The 16290-nt window shown below is 44.6% G+C and overlaps 1 protein-coding gene across 47 annotated transcripts in view; it reads left to right on the top strand.

Annotated features, from left to right (window-relative positions):
• Positions 1–29: 29 nt before the first annotated feature.
• Positions 30–16290, top strand: part of clasp2 (cytoplasmic linker associated protein 2) — a 48692-nt gene continuing 32431 nt past the window's right edge. For 9 of the 47 annotated variants that reach the window (XM_047604982.1, XM_047604979.1, XM_047604983.1 and 6 more), the window contains exons 1-7: positions 33–1091; positions 5446–5524; positions 8542–8645; positions 9122–9213; positions 9923–9998; positions 10671–10768; positions 14072–14142. In XM_047604982.1, the coding sequence (XP_047460938.1) occupies positions 894–1091; positions 5446–5524; positions 8542–8645; positions 9122–9213; positions 9923–9998; positions 10671–10768; positions 14072–14142 (718 nt within the window). In that variant the 5' untranslated portion in view covers positions 33–893. Of the gene's footprint in view, positions 1092–5445; positions 5525–8541; positions 8646–9121; positions 9214–9922; positions 9999–10670; positions 10769–13168; positions 13467–14071; positions 14143–16290 lie in introns of those variants that run through there. The other 38 variants (XM_047605016.1, XM_047605011.1, XM_047605008.1 and 35 more) reach the window with 11 other exon arrangements.

The raw sequence follows: 16290 nt of genomic DNA, 5'->3' as shown, positions 1-16290 counted from the left end.
TAAGAATTAACTAACAAAACTATATTTCAATATAATATTTGTATATGTATGTGTATCTATACATATTTAAGCTCGGCTTCCCGCTATATTTGATAATTTTAGACCAGGCATTTGGCTGGCCAGCTGTGCGGTGCTCGAGGACCCCGGGGCCTGCTCGTGTCCCAGGCAACGCTCCAGACTTCAGCGCCTTCAGCGCCTTCAGCGGGTTATCCTGGATTAAAAAGAAACCAGCTACCGTGTGGGACCCAAAACCGAGCTCTTGTTGTGGTAGTTTGGTTCAACTTTCCCGCAGACGGAGTCGGCAACTGAGAGACTTTAAAGGCAGCGGTCATCATGGAGTAGAGTAACGGATCCAGGAGCTAGGCCTGTGGATAACCAGCTTTAGCTAGCTAGCCTTAGCTAGCCGGGCTAGTTCTTGTGGGGCTGCTCTCTATCCTTGTTTGGGTCTCTGTGCTAACTAGCTGGCTGCTATTTTTGTTAGCATAACAGACAGCCAACCGGGACTGATAGTTGCTGCTGCTGATATGTTGACGGTTCCTACTGGGGTCCACCATAGTTCGACGATTTCTCAAGTTTTTTTCAAGTTTTAAATTCATCCTGAGCTAACGGTGCATAGGGAGGAACCTAGCGAGCTGCGTCTTCGTCGCAACGTACAAAGTCGAGCTTTTGGTTTGGGCGCAGTAATGATTTGTGTGTTAAACCGATCTATGTTTTTACAAGGGATTGCATGTTGATGACCAAACATCAGGGAGACGCAGTCCAGACCGCACAGTGTTTCTGCCCCTCTACGGGACTAGAGTTCACATCTCGAATACCTAACACCCCGTCCCACCGACCACAGTCTCCAGTCTTCTGCCGGCTTCTGGGGCTGGCCACACGGCACTGAGTGCCCAATGGAGGATCATGACAACATGGACTATTTTTACCAGCAGGTACTGCAGAAAGATGTTACCCGCAGACTGCAGGCCGGCCAAGAGCTCATTGACTACCTGAGCGACCCTCACCGCTCTCAGGACGTAGAGCAGGACAAAGCCCGGCTGGATAAGACTATAGACGAGTTAGCGGGATGGGTCAACTCAAGCAATTTCAAGGTGAGAGATCTGTATGAGGCTATTGCAGTATATTTGTTGCAGTCGTCCCCTCGGCCGGCTCATGAATGTTTTTCCACCAGTTTACCCGGTAAACGGGAAGAGAGACGGGCCAGGGAGATTTTTTAAACTTTATTTTCCAGAATGATCTTTCACTAAGTAGAAGATATGCGGAATTAAACCAAGTTGTTATTCATATAACGAATGTCTGAAGTCATGTGGAGCAGAGTCACTTCATTAGACTTATTTTCTTGTCAGACCGCAACCAAACCTAAAGAGAGAACATTTATTTTTGTACATTTTCTTATCAAATTCAGAATGAAGCCTGGTTCCTCTTGTAAACTACCAGTCTAATCCCAGATCACAAGAGGCAGCCATTTTTAAGTTTCTTCCCTATGATTGGTACTTTCGCAGGGCATTCCTGTGGTTTGTTGGGGTTCACACTGTTGTTGTGGCTGTGACTGAGCATTTGTGAGGAGACCCATTGTCAGCACTGTAGACTACTGGAGCACTGGATGGGGGAGGGGTCAGAGGAGTCATTGTTATGATCCACGCTTTTTCTCCATCTATCTCTCTGTCGTTTTCTCTCTCCTTTCAGTCTCTTCATCTCTTCGTTCCCCTCTCAGTTTATCTTGTTTTGGTTTATCACTGCTTCGCTCCCATGGTGTGGTTGCTGATTATGTACCCGTTGCATCAGTAAGTAAGGAATGTGTCATTTTTGGCAACGGCAACACACCAGTCCAGACGGCGAGTCAAAATAGTCTGAAGTCTGTCTTCAAGCTGCTGAAATTTGACTCCCAAGTCGCTTTTTTGAGCTAATCATCACAGTCTGTGGTGTTATGACGGACTCAGCAAGACTGTAAGAGTGTGTGTTCAGCATAACAAAGCATCCTCAGCATCTTTAAAATGTGTTTCTGTTGACACCACTTCTCAGCCAGTGGTACACACTGCTCTAGGTTGTCATTTTCTTATCATTATTAGGTCAAAAAATGTGTTTATGACTTAGATGATTGTCTTTTACTTGTTTCAGGCGCAGATCCAACCTAGTTTGAAACAGTATCTGATGATACTGAGTGAACTTCAGTCTTTGACATTTGCAGTGTATTTGTAATTGAAGATATACGATGAGATGATCACCAGAACGTAAAGTCTCGTTAAAACTCTAAGGAAAATGCTGTGGGAATCATTTAATACGGTGCAGGAATCTTTGTTGTGGCACTTCCTGAGCTCCATCCTTGGCCGTGCTGAGCTAACGTTCCCTTTGTTCTGATTTGTTCCTTTATGTGGATGACACATACAGTAACTTGAGCTCACATCCGTGTCTGGCAGTGGATGTGCAAGTGAGCTTCGATCCCCAGAGGCTTTCATACAGCAAGCTTTTAGCGATGCTGATAGGCTTCCCATCCGGCAAAAGACATGAGGAGTTAGCTGTTCGCAAGATGCTGAGTCAGCACCGACATAGTGAAGAATAGAGAGATGATATGGAGTTGACTAGAGGAGAGGAGTGCAGCCGGCCTTTACGGGGTAATGGAGTGATCTATTGTGTAAGAGTGAGAGGAAAACGCAAGTCATGACACATAAATACTTTTATAGGTTCAAAATGCTCTGATAAAGCGGCAGTCACACTCTGGTTAGTTTTGTAAAATGTATAAACTACAGTATTTCTTCCATCTCTTGGCTGTATTCCTCTACTTCATCTGTGTGCCCTTTGCTGGTTGTTTAATTGATTGATAAATTGGTTTTATCCTTTTCTTTCTGAAGCAGATTCATCTTGATTCAGATTCATACACTTGTTCAAATATCAGTAAGACAGACAGGGACAAGAGAGAGAGACAAGAATACACACAACGTTAATATTGTATGACACATTTATAGACATTGAATTCAGATGGCTGGACATGGGACTCGTGAGGGACGATTCTTTTCCAGGCTGCATTGATCTAACAGGAGTAGGTGGAGTATCAGACGTGAAAGACTATTTTGGCATGAGATGAGATAACACACTTGTATCCCTCCGAAACTATCAAGTTTAGTGTGTTTTCCAAAACAGTGACGTCACCAAAACTTTTATGTTTGTACTGTTGGGTTAGAAGAACTACAAGTTCCAAGGATAAATCACTCATTTAGCACAGCTGTTGGCTGTTTATTTGCTGCTAATGCAATAATTGAATATTGGTCAGGCCGCCCTCTCTGAACATTTTGTCTTCTACCAAATGCTGCGGTGTCAGCCTCAGGCCTTGGATTTTTTTTTTCATCTAAAACTCACTTTAAGCCTCTCTAGAATCCAGAATAAACCCCGTACACGGTATGCGAATTAACAGCTAAGCCACCATCGCGCTCCAACCTAGGCCTTCACAAAGACCCATTCATAGTGGGCTAAATATTTACATTTTTTCTTTCCTCCAGCACATCACACACCCCTGATGTTTTGAATCTCGCAGTCAGTAGATGCAATAGTGTGGTATAATGCGCGAGTGTCGGCATTACTCAATCACAAGCCCGTTTTTTTTTTTTTTTTAAGTATTTTTGGGTGACACCACCTAAGTGACCATGTGGTTTGACTTTCCTCCTTTTCCTCCCTGGTTTCCTCCTCAGCTGTAGTCAGGGAGGAGTGCGGAGCAGGAACTCCTATTCTCCTGTTTTCTTCTGTCCAAGCAAGGCAACAAGCACAGTCCCTTCCATCTCATCCTCTATCTTCTCCTCTCGGTCTTGTGAAGATGCCATATGGTTGTGGGCACCAAGCTTGTTGGGGTGCTGGGTGGAGAAGGGGGAGGAGAGGCCTGGGGGTTGTTTCCATCATGTACTGCTTCTCCTTTCTCCTGCTGTTTTTCCCCTCTCTTCCTCCCCCCTCTTCCTCACCCTTCCTCCTGAAATAGGTCAATATGAGGCAGTCATCATATTGACCCACGGCTCATATTTCTCCTCCAGGTGATTTTTGTTTTCCGTGGCATTACTTGGCCTCCGTCCCCGCTTCCTGTTTTGCTCCCCGCCCCCTCTTCCTCCCCCTCTTCTGTTACCTGGCTCTGCTCTTCCTTTGACTAAAATAGGGAAAAACTGCAGCGGCGCAGGACAGAGTCTGGTGAATACATGGATTTTTCTTTTTGGACTCTAAAGTTTCACCACATCACTGCCAAAAAAAGCATTCCAGGAGCACAGCGCAGTGTGGGATGTGATCTTAATCAGAAACACAGTGGAAAAACTCAACTCTGCTGCTAGCCCCAAAAATCGGTCCACCTTCCCTTTAGCAGCCATGTCACAAGCCAGTTTTTCTTTTAAGACTGAGAGGAATTGCAACAGTGGGAGGCATTAGAGATGAGTTTGTGTCTGGTAATTAAGGTTTTTAACGCATTCTGGAAAACAAATGAGTATGTCTCCATTAGCTGCTGTTGTGCAGGTAGAGTATAGAGGACACTGCAGTCTTACATAATCACGAGGGCCACAGCTGTTGACCCATAACAACCTTTGAAACTGAAAGGCATTAAACATTAAACATGGAATGTAATATCTCAGTTTAAGTGTTAGTGTCTGTTTGTCCAAGCTTTCATTTGGATCTTAGGGGCTTTTTTTAGTTCTGTTACTACCCATAAAACCTCAGAAGATGCTGCGGATAGGTGATTTAAAAACGCATTACAAAACACTTAAGATGTCTTTGTTGAATTCGAAGCACCTTCATTTAGGTTTTTAATGCATATAAGCAAATTTAACGGGTTAAAGAAATATCACAGCAGGTTGGTGTATATATCACTCGCTGGTTTCACTTCCATTATGGAGATTTGGCTCTCAAAGTTATCTGGAATCAGTTTATGTTACAAATTGCTGGACCGTAATCTGGATCTTGTTATTTGTGAGCACATATTTCCGACTCGGTATTATTTTGTGTTTTCATTCTTTTTCCCCACGTGGTTCTCAAGTAGCTCAGAATAAACCATTTCCTCTTTCTGCATTATTCTTGTTGGTGGCTCTGTAGCTTTGTAATTTCCTGTAGCCTGTTTTTTCCTGTTATAATATTTGTGCCACAAATCAAAAGCCTCATCCAGATATGAGGTTTTTGACCAAACGGCTTCAGAAAGCAGATCGCAGACTGACTGGACTGCATCCTTCAAAGCGAGCGAAGACGAAGCTTTGATTCCTACGCCATGCTAAAATTATCAGTCATCTGCCGACTCAGCAAAAACTCAGGGGAAAACTTGAATCAAAGCCTAAGATCAGACCGTAAATGGTGTTTCAAACCTCTGCAGCGAGTTGTCTTATCACCGCTGTGGTGCATGTGGTCAACGGGGAACGTCTCGACCCTAAACTGCACATTGATTAACGCGTCTGATCTTATATAACCTTTGTCTTTCACTTTGTTTCATAGGTGGCGTTGTTGGGGATAGACATCTGCGGCGCGTTCGTGGATCGCATGGGAGAGCGGTTTAAAGGATACCTCGGCACAGGTGAGACGCCACCGCTCCCACAGCCTTGTGTTGACTTTACGTCGCCATCTGTTCACAGAGGATCCCGTTCATAGAAAATATCTTGTATTTGTTCTTTAACCGTGAAAGGATTATTTCTCTTTGCCTCTGTAATGCTGAAGTAAAAACATCTCTGATGTTTTTCAATGGTGACACTTTCTTTGTTCATGTGTTCAGACCTGTTTTCATTGTTTTCTACAGACAACACGCACTCTTTGTGAGAGGGATGGTACAGCTTTTTGTTGTAGGGATGGGTAACATAATGGCAGCGGTGCTAACGCAAACGGTAGTGACATGCTTCATTTCAGTGCCACTGAATTTTTAATTACCGCCCTTTAGCTCTTAGCTAGTTTTCCACCTTTAAAATACCTGTGGAGCCGCGACGTCTGCCACTAATGTGCGGCAGACGCGCCCGGTGGAAATCCGGGGTAAGGCAGAACAAAAAAAATTTGACTGTACTTCACCTCAAAAAAATGCAGGCTCGGCAACCTGCATGTTTGCCATTTTTTAAGTACCGGTTTGGCACCTGCATCGGATTAAACCTAAATTGTTTTATTGTTCCCCAGTTGTTTGTCCACTTCATAAAAGTGTTTCATTCATTTTCAGAAGCAGCGAGTTCTACTTAAGAATCCACCATTTCCAAACTGAAAGATGAATAAACTTAAACCATTGGTCTGTTTCACATGCTACTTTGTGCGTGGATGTTTGTATGGATTCCACATTTTGCTGTCTGTCCTTCCATTTTGTCTCTCACTTCCACTTTGTGCTTCCCCTGAGACAAATGAGAAGCTGTTGAGCCTGGCACCACCCCCCCCTCTCTATCGTACATCCTTCAGTCTCTATATTTGAGCCCTGCTGAAGCTCGCTCTATTACGTCCCTCAAACCACACCTTGCATTCATGACCGCATAGACGCAAAGACTGAACCCTGTGTCGGATTTCACGCTCCGTGAGTGTGTTTTGTCGGCGCCAGCCCTTGTGTGCGCCCGCTCAAGGTGTCGCCAGCTGTCTTTGTCAGCCAGACTTGCTCTTGTCACCGGCAAACATGCTCGGCCCTGCAGTGCAGCTCTGGGATGACTGGACCTGTCACACTGTGCAAAGTCTGCCATCTCACACGCACACACACACACAAACATCAGTATCCACACAAACACCATGCAGTGTGTATAATGGTGCCTTAGCTGAACTGTGTTTCATATTTTATAAGCATCTCTCAGAAATCTCCGCTTGCCTTCCATCTCTCCTTTCCTGCCCTCTCCATCTCTCTGCACCCACCCTCCTCTTCCCACACACACACTGACGGAGGGAGGATGAGATCATTGAAGCCGAGTGACTGTATTGATCTTCAGGACTGACTTATTGCACAGGGCTGTTGCCATCACACTGTGTCCATGAGTCTGCGCCCTGTGCTGCTCGCTGCTAAGTCGCGCTTCCTTGTAAGAAGTGGAAATGGAAGTGAAACAAGCAGACAACTTGAGGCTTTACTTGGCATTAAATATAATTTCTTTTTTTTGCTGTTTGACATGTGACTTTCCTGTCTGATTGTTGTGTTGACGTGCGTATGTTTTCATCTTTACTACAGCAGATGACGTTATTTCTTGCTACAATGCCCCCACTGTCAATTTTTTTCTGTTTGGGGGGTATTGTCCTTGTTGCCGAGGTAACCGGCTGTTGTGGTAGCATAATATATGCGTGCATACGCACGCACACACGCACACACACAGGAAAAGGACAGATGAGATCACTCTATCACTCCCCCTGCTGATGTTTCAGACTAGGAATGTGGGTAGGGGTGTGTGTGTGTGTGTGTGTGTGTGTGTGTGTGTGTTGTGTGTGTGTCTGAGTCTGCGCTCTGTGTATTTAAGTTTTATCTCGCTGAATGTCAAAGTGAGGTTTGGGTTTTATGTAACTCAGAGAGTTTACAGGAAGCCATTTAAACCCTTTTGGACTTTGACTTTTAAAAGGTGAGCCTGCCACCTGCGTTTCTGTAAATGACACATACGTCACAAAATGACCAACACCCGTCTGCACTGAGAACAGCGTGTTGGTGAAAAACTTTCTAAAACACAGGGACGCTGTAGGACACACTTTATTTAGCAAACATCACTTAAGCATTATTAAGCCCCTCATTTGTGAGAGGCTGTATTACAGTGAGCTTTGAATTTGGCGTGCTTGTGTGTATTCATAGACGTATGACAGCGTGTGTCGGATCAGCTCAAAATAAACTCTGAGTGTGTTTGTTGTAATGAAGAAACATGTCACAACAATGGTTCAGTCAGTTCATTTCACTCTCTAGTTCTTTCCCCTTTTTATGGGATTGGTTTTTAAAAATGAAACATGGAATATTACCATCACCGCTAATGAAAATGAAACATCCTCACCGATGATTAACAGTTTATAGCCTCTACCATTGACATGTGTTTTGATTAAAAGCCGATGTGTTAAAGATGAAACTATACAAAGCGTGTGGCTTTTTTCTGTTAGCACCCCCTCATTTAAATAGAGGATTATATTAACGCTCTGTATGATCCATGGAGTTCACTTGACCGGCAGCATTTACAGACTATTTCCCTCTTTACTGCGTGTCACCGCGTTAAATGAGCCCCGCTGACATGAGAGCATTTGATGGGTATTTTATTCACGGTTCATTTCTCATTTCCTGACCTCTCCGTCCTCTTGTTAGAGCCCTGGTGTTGACAGTGGTAGCGCTTAAGCTTTTACCTTCCACTGACTCTTGTTACGCACCCTCTGACCGATCCAAATAAGAACTCTGTATACGACTGTGTTTTAAAAGCGTTCCACTTGGGGGCACTCTAATATATTTGCCATTTAAATCAGGTAAAGATTCACTGTCAAATATATGTGGCCTAAATTTCCCTACATTTACTTGACTTGCAGTGTGTTGCCTCTGAACTGTGTTTTTCATAAACTGGCTCTCATCACCACCCCCGCACTCTCTTCTTTTTTTTTTTTTTCTCCCCCATCTCTGTGTTTTTGTAGTGATGCCAGCTCTGGTGGACAGGCTGGGCGATGGGAAGGACCAGGTCAGGGAGAGCAGCCAAGCCCTCATCCTCCGCTGCATGGAGCAGACTGCCTCGCCCATGGTGAGATACTCACAGACGTGTAGATAAACACCACAGTATCAAGCTCATGCTCCACATTTGACATCGACGGGACTGATCGTTAACTTTTCCATCAAATTGTTTTTCAAAAATTGTCAGCAAAAAAACTGCTCTGGTCCGAGTTATGTATACCCTTAGGAAAACAACTGGGCGAAAGCCTGTTCACATGAACTTCAATTATTTGAAATGTTTAGAAAAGTGCACGTTTTGTGATGTAAAAATTCACAGGAGGCTGAATTTATCAGAAATCTGTACTTTTCTGCATAAATAATGAACACGAATCTTAACATGGCAATATTATAAAGCCTGTAATGATGTTTTAGCTCCCTCTTCTGGATCTTAGAGGAACTACACGAGACACACACACCACGCATGCACGTCAGGGCAGAGTGTAACGTCCTTCTGTAACTCCTTTTCTCTCCCTCACACTCTTGTCCCTCTCACCCTCCTTCGTCCAGTACGTTTGGGAAAGGCTGCTCACTGGTTTTAAACACAAGAACTTCCGCAGCCGAGAAGGAGTCTGCCTCTGTCTCAGTGCCACGCTCAGCACGTGAGTTACTTCTCCTTCTTCACCTCTCACCATGTGCAAAATATTTTATGTGCAAAAAGAGATTGCGTAGTCCTAACACTACACTGCTGTCATACGGGTTCAGATTCAGAAAACTTTATTTGTCCCCAACGGGTAATTGTGTGCATTAAATAGCTTTGTGAACTGAACAGAACTGTTGCTACCAACTTTCACACACCCGCTCTCTGTCTCCAAGATTAATCCTCTTAAGTGAGTGACTCCGTAGAAGTAGCACACCTACAATCAATGGCTTCACCCTGTAATCCTTCAGTCGTCAGAGATATATGCTCATTTTGCTTTTACTAGTAATGGGAGGATTTCTGCTCCTGTATGTAGTCATGCAGCCAGTGATTAGAGGAACACCTCACGTCATAATTTTCTCGTTAAGCAAATGTGCCAGTTGACACAACACTTTGTCCTTTTTTTCAGGTTGTTTAACAGCATTTAAATCTGTGCGCTTTGATTTTAACTGCGTTTGCCAACTTGATGTTGCACACACAGCGAATCTAGGCCGATAGAACTGCTGTGCTAATTTTACCATCTTTTGGCTAATGGAAAGTGACACTGTTGTGCTAAATGCTGAGCTGCTGCCTCACGGTAAAGCTGAGCACAACATGGCACAGAAATTGTTTTCGTATATTTGCAAATGACTAAATTATTATATGTTTTTTTTATTATTATTTTCTCTCAGGTTTGGAGCCCAGACGCTGAGCCTCAGTAAAATAGTTCCTCATCTCTGCTCTCTGAGTGGAGACCAAAACCCACAAGTAAGAGAGACACTTCTTTCTCATGTTATTAATGATTGACTTGCCTGTCTGTGCTCATCCTGTACTTTATGTGTGTCTGTATGTTTGTCAATGTGTTTGCCTAGATGTCATCATTTCTTCCTCCTATCAGTCTGGAGCCTGTGGTTTAGCTCTCAGGATCCAGAGTGTGTTGGCAGGCATCTTAAGGCAACTCTGTGATTATTACTGTTATTAGCAGGGAGATGGGCTCTGTATTCCCCCCCCACCCCACGCCCAGTGGTTAACCCACACAACAGCACTCGTTCTGAACGTGTGAGAGAGAGAGTGGCTGGTTTAACCTCCTGCGGAGTTGCACCCCAAAGCTGAAATCTGCTTCTATCTCCTACCCAGTGATTATCTACCCACATTGTGTCCTGACCAATCAACATCCTGAACAGGCCCATCCCACCCTCAGTTGCAGAGAATCCCTTTAACAATATCCCGCTACCCAATCACAACACTGTTAACAGCATAACTAGCAAATCATATGTCTCTCTTTGGAGAGTAATGGCTTTCAAGGGTTTAAATTTCAGTGTGTCCTTATGCTCACGACTCCCATTCTGTGTAAGTGTAATACGTATGAAATACTTGAGGGAAATTGACCATAATGTGTTGTGTGTGCTTATTAAATTGGTCAACGTCTGCTCTCTGTAGGTACGCGAGGCCTCCATAACAGCATTAGTGGACGTTTATCGTCACGTCGGAGAGCGGGTCAGAGCCGATGTGGGAAAGAGAGGACTTCCAGCTGCACGGTGAGTTTTTGTGCTTTTCGTTATCGACGACCTCTGATAGTATTTCTATTTGTTTGTGTGTGTGTGTGTGTGTGTGTGTGTGTGCGCGCGCAGGGTCTGTAGGTCCCATGACCTTGGCTCTCAGTCTGTCCCAGGCCACACCATGCACCGCTCTGCCCTTCACACACACAGAGGCACTTTCATCCGGAGCACAATGCTCGGTGGCTGAGGGAGGAGGGCGGGAGGGGTCGGCCGGGGGTACAAAAGCTCTGGGAGGAGTAACAGAATTGGTGAAAACCGGAGAAAGTGTGTGTGTGTTCAAGTCGCCCGAAGAGGTTCATTGAGCGTTTTCGTCCTTCTTTGGTCGCCCTGGTTACATGTGTCGGGTTGAGGGTTATTCTAGGCACACAGTGACCCCTTCTCCCCTTCTACCCCCCCTTACCCCAGTTTCTCCCTTTCTCCCATGTGTGAGACTTCAGCTGCAGCCAGTGTTGTATGCCGACTGCTCAGCATGAGTTTTGCGTCTGTGAATGCTGGCTGTGGCCGCGTGTCATGTGTTGCGCATATTAAGCCGGTCTGTCTCCAGTGTAAACACGCTGTCTGTGCGTGTGGGATTAATGCAGACTTGCGTGTCTGTCTGCTTTAGGTTATATGTGGAGGTCTGACACATGCAGTGATTTTAGTCTTAAACCTATGCCTGCTCTTTTTCTATCTGTATTGTCTATTAGTCACATTGTACATACATGCAGTCTTTGCAAACGTTGTGCAGCACACATGTGTCATACCTGTTTTTGCTTGCGATAAAATTGGAGAGCTGGTATAAATAGAGGTGTTGCAGCATTAAAATGAATACATTTGCAATACCAGCAACAAAATAAGATAAGATAGCATAGTTCTTTGTTGGTTCGTGTGAGGGGGGATTTTGCAGTGTTACAGCAACAGAGGAGTATAATGGTTGCACAGAGGACACAGTACAAAAAATAAGTGTGTACAGTATAAAGTAGTACCAATAAATATTAATCGGCTACAAATAGTCTAGAATAAGTTAGAATAAGTAAAACCAATAGTCTACTATAGTTGCTAACTCGAACAGTGGGTGATAATTGTACAGAGTACCTGACATTTATTTATTTATTGCACATTGAAAAATACAACTCCCTAGTTTTTTAGTGATGTTTTGATTAACGAGTCTCCTTCAGGTCCCAGTACGAAACTCTGAGGAAGGTCATAGGTGTGTTTATGTTAGTATGTGTTTGCTGGGTTGAATGCAGGTCTGTGACCGGGCTCTTCCAAACTGGTTTCACATATTGGCTAAATAGAGCTACCGTCATATAATGTGGAGAAAGTGTCACGACTGAAAAAGCAGCAAAGAACAGCGGACAGGAGAAAAGACGTAACGAGAGCTAAACTTCATGCTCTGTGTCTTTGTCCATTTGTAAAAGAATCAGTTTATCTGTTCTTGCAAAAACGTACCTGTACTGCACAGAGTGATTGCTCAATCAGTGCCGCCCCCCGGTGCTCATTGGCATCGGTTAGATCTAATTGGCCGACCGTCACAATGAATCCACATGCATCGTAATCTAACTATCCTACACCACTTTAATCTAGTGAACAAGGGTTTCTATTAGCAGCGCTGGCTTTTACTGATGAGCAACATCACAGAGCCTTAGATGTTCTCCCTGATCTGCAGAGAAAACTTCATATTTCGACTTACTTAACGGTAGCACGTATGGATGGACAGTTGGAGTCTTAAGTCTTTTAAATGTACCAACAAGGGATTACCCTCTGACATCGTCTCCTGTACTGTATAAGTAGGTCAAACGGCAGTTGATTCAGAAGCACAAGTCCTGTTTACAAGGGAGATGAGCTACTTAAGTGGTCCCTGCAGGACACAGGGGGGTCCCTCTTCAGTGACAGCCAAGGTGCAGCGACATACGGTCCGAATATATAATTATTAGATAATGTTAAGAGAGGAGGGAATACAAACAAGCAGGGGGGGAGAAAGAGGGAGAGACATGGATGGGGGGAGGAGGAGCCTTGCTTTCTGTCTGCTGCTAGTTATCCAGCCCCTCCCCCTCTGATGACTGTGTTCGTGTGTCTGGGTATTGGAGGGAGGTTATGTAAAGGGTAACTGAATCCCTTTGCTGCCTGTCACACAAATTGGCCACTTGACTCCTTTTCTCACACGGACGCACAAAAAGACCCCGTCTGGGATTTATTTACCGACGTGGAGTCGGTGGGCGTGCGCTTCGCATACAGTACGTATGTACGACAGTAGGTGGTGCTTGGTCACATGCCGGTAGCATGCTCTGGTCTCGCTGTTCGGCTCCTTCCTTCTCTCTCACGTCCTCTCTCCCTCCCTCCCTCTTCCCGTCTTCTGTGCTCCCTCCCTCTCAGAGCCACTGCACCATGTTAGATACAAAGAGCCGAGGACCACAGTGTGTGTCACTAGCATGGGAGCTAAGAGAACGTTGCGCAGCAACGTAGCGACGTATTAATCAGTCCACTGGGAGAAGCTAAGGGAAATAAGTACTGTGGGCTCAGCGCTGGGCTATTTTTGAGCTGAATAGACAAACAAAATGCTAATGAAAGAAAGGGAACCACGTGAAAATGCTGCACGGCTGAGGAGCCAGTTGCAACGTTAATCGTCGCTTATTAGGAGCCGCTAAGCTGTCTGGTGGTTGTGGACTGGCAGTCAGACGCCAGCAGACAGGGGAAGGTGTGTATCACTCTTCATTCTTGTGTGCTTACATCTCTGGCTGAGCTTTTGGCAGGGAGACATTAAGGTACAGTGCTAGTTTGTGGTGTTTTTGTCATGTGTAACCTCCAGTGCTTGATAAGCAGGAGGTGTTTTTTTTTATTATTTGTGTGAAGCTATTGTTTTAGCGCGACTTCTCTCTAGTTTGGGATGTATATTTTACCTGTTGTCATGCAGGCGGTCGTACCTGTATGATCAGATCTGTCTCGTGCGAGGCTGAACAGGATGTCAGGAGGACTCGTGTCGTGTTGCTACTGCAGCTTCACGAGTGTGACTGTCACAATAGACACACCCACCCACCCGCAGACAGACAGACAGACAGACGGACAGACAGGTTGTCCACATGTTGGTGATGAGAATGCTCACCTTTTCGTTTCTAGGTCAAAGCTGCGAGGGTTTGCCCGTCTGTGTGTGCGTTTCTGTTTGTCGTGATCGAGAAAATGATTGACTACAGTTTTCTCAATTCCGTCACATTTGGATGTGTCCAGGTGTGCGGTTGTACTTGTTTCATTAACAGTGTTGTGCGTGTCTGTGTTTTGCTCTAACCTTCCTTCTTCTCTCTCCAGGTTACAGACGATATTTGCTCGTTTTGATGAAGCCTTGAATTCAGGCAACATGGCTCTCAGCCCGAGTCACGGTCAGTGCCTTTTCTCATTTATTTTTCCACAGTTGTCTTGGAGAGACACCAGTTTGCCTCATGTTATCAAGATGGGTTTACAGTTGTCCACGTATGTGTGTGTTTGATGGCTCTTGTGGTTGTGTCAGTTTGCTGCAATGAGCTCCTGTAAGAAGACCTAACAGGATTAATGGTTTAGTGTGTGTGCGTTTTGTGACAGAGCCGGACCCGATGCTGTCCAACAGTAGTATTGACTGTGGACATCTGGGAACCCCAGGTCTCACTAGTTTTCTTTGACCGTGGAAACACTGTCACAGTGATGTTTTACTTTTCAGTTCTCAAACTGTGAAAGTAGGTTTAGCAGCAGCCTTAGGGATTTAATGACACATTAATACCTGTACATGCTTTGAAATGTATTGAAGGTGTGTCTGTCTGACTTTAAAGCTCATTGTTTATGTGAAAAGGATAGTTATCCACCATGATCTGTTTCTTAAGCCCTATTCACACAGGATTACTATAACCTGTAAATGCCTCATGATTTAGAAATGATGTCAAAGGTTTGTGGTGCATTCAGGCTCCGTGTTTTGCTCCAATTTACTGTCGTCATCAGTGGATTTGATGCAAAGATCTGATGCTTTGTACTTCCACCCACTACATATTAGATGGTATTGGCATTGGTATTATCACAGGACCCCTGTAAAGAATTAACGGATGGATAGATAGATGGACGGATGGATTTGAGCTGTTAGAGATGAGGTATCAGAAAAGTATTCATGACTCATTGCGTCCCTGATGTGTCAGCTGAGTGTCGTGTCCTGTGACAGGTGTGACAGAAACACTGTACCGATGAACCAAAAGATGATTTTGTTTTTTTCAAATACATAAAAGTGAAAGCCTCAAATTTCATCATCAGTGTCAAAAAACAAGAATTTCCACTAATGTTATCATCGTTATGTTGTTAGCACTAATTACCTTGTCAGAAGGAGGGGGCTGTATAAAATCATAGTTATCTGATTTTGGGGAATGACTTTCTGCAGCTAATTGAAGGTTCATTGCAGATTTACTGCAGAAGCAATGACTATACTGTAACTTGTAGATTACGTATATAGGCCATGTCAAATCAAGATGATCTCCTTACATGAAGATATCCCACATCTGTGTGAAATAAATTCCTAAGTGTGTGGCTGTAAGCCGAGTTTGTGCTCATGCTGGGGTCAGTTACGTCTGCTGCTATTGGATGTTCGTACCTTTAAGCCGTCCTGTCACTAGGGATGTATACCGAGCACCGGTATTGTTTGGTACCGGTCCAGAATCTCAATCTTGAACGTGTAACTGTCTCGTTCTGGGGTCAGTTACGTCTGCTGTCATTGGATGTTTGTACCTTTAAGCTCTTCTGTCACTGTAGCTTTCTGTCCAACACTGGCTGCAGTGGTTGCTGCTCCAGGGGCAGTTGCGCTGTGTTTACTTAGAGCATGTAATGGGTCCAGCTGATGCTGGCTCCGGTGGCAGCAGAGGGATGGAGGGTCTTTTTAACTTGTTCTCTTAAGGGATAATCTTTCTCTTTATCACTCTGTCCTCTTGTCTTTTGTGTTGTTGCCAGAAGGGTTTTTTTTATTATCCTCCAAAAACAATCATGAGAACGTTTGGAAAGAAACTACTTCTTGTTGCGAAACCTTCTCGTTCACTGCCCGAGTGCTGTTTAAGCTACACATGAGACCAAGTGCAGTCCAAATACCTGAACGTGTGGTTGCCCTGCGTGTGGATTTGGGACAGCCAGGTATCCCGAAGTTAATTTTACCAGCCTCCTCAAGTGCGCTGCTGTTCTAGTTACAGAATGCCCTCACTGTGTCCTCCTATCTACTTTAGAGTCCAGCTTGTCGAGTCCGTACTTTGCATTGATAAATGCCCCGTGTCTTAGGGTGACGTAGCTTTGGAACCTCAGCTCACACCTTTAGTCGAGTTCGTCTTAAATATAGTTTGGCACGTTACTGTTCTTGGTGTGAAAATCTCCAAAACAGGTAGCAGGAGGTAAGAAACCCCTGGAACATGAGCCGTTTTCTCCTAAGTACTCCTCAGCCTCTCTGGAGGGGACACACACCGACACGAATGCGTTCTTACTCGCCCTTGCCCCACATCGCTTTTTAGGCCAGCTCTTGGCGTTTGCTTTAA

This window comes from Mugil cephalus, chromosome 14 (assembly GCF_022458985.1).
Source record: "Mugil cephalus isolate CIBA_MC_2020 chromosome 14, CIBA_Mcephalus_1.1, whole genome shotgun sequence".
Taxonomy (NCBI): Eukaryota; Metazoa; Chordata; class Actinopteri; order Mugiliformes; family Mugilidae; genus Mugil; species Mugil cephalus.
The sequence above is the reverse complement of the archived record's forward strand: the minus strand, read 5'-3'. Positions and strand labels throughout refer to the sequence as shown.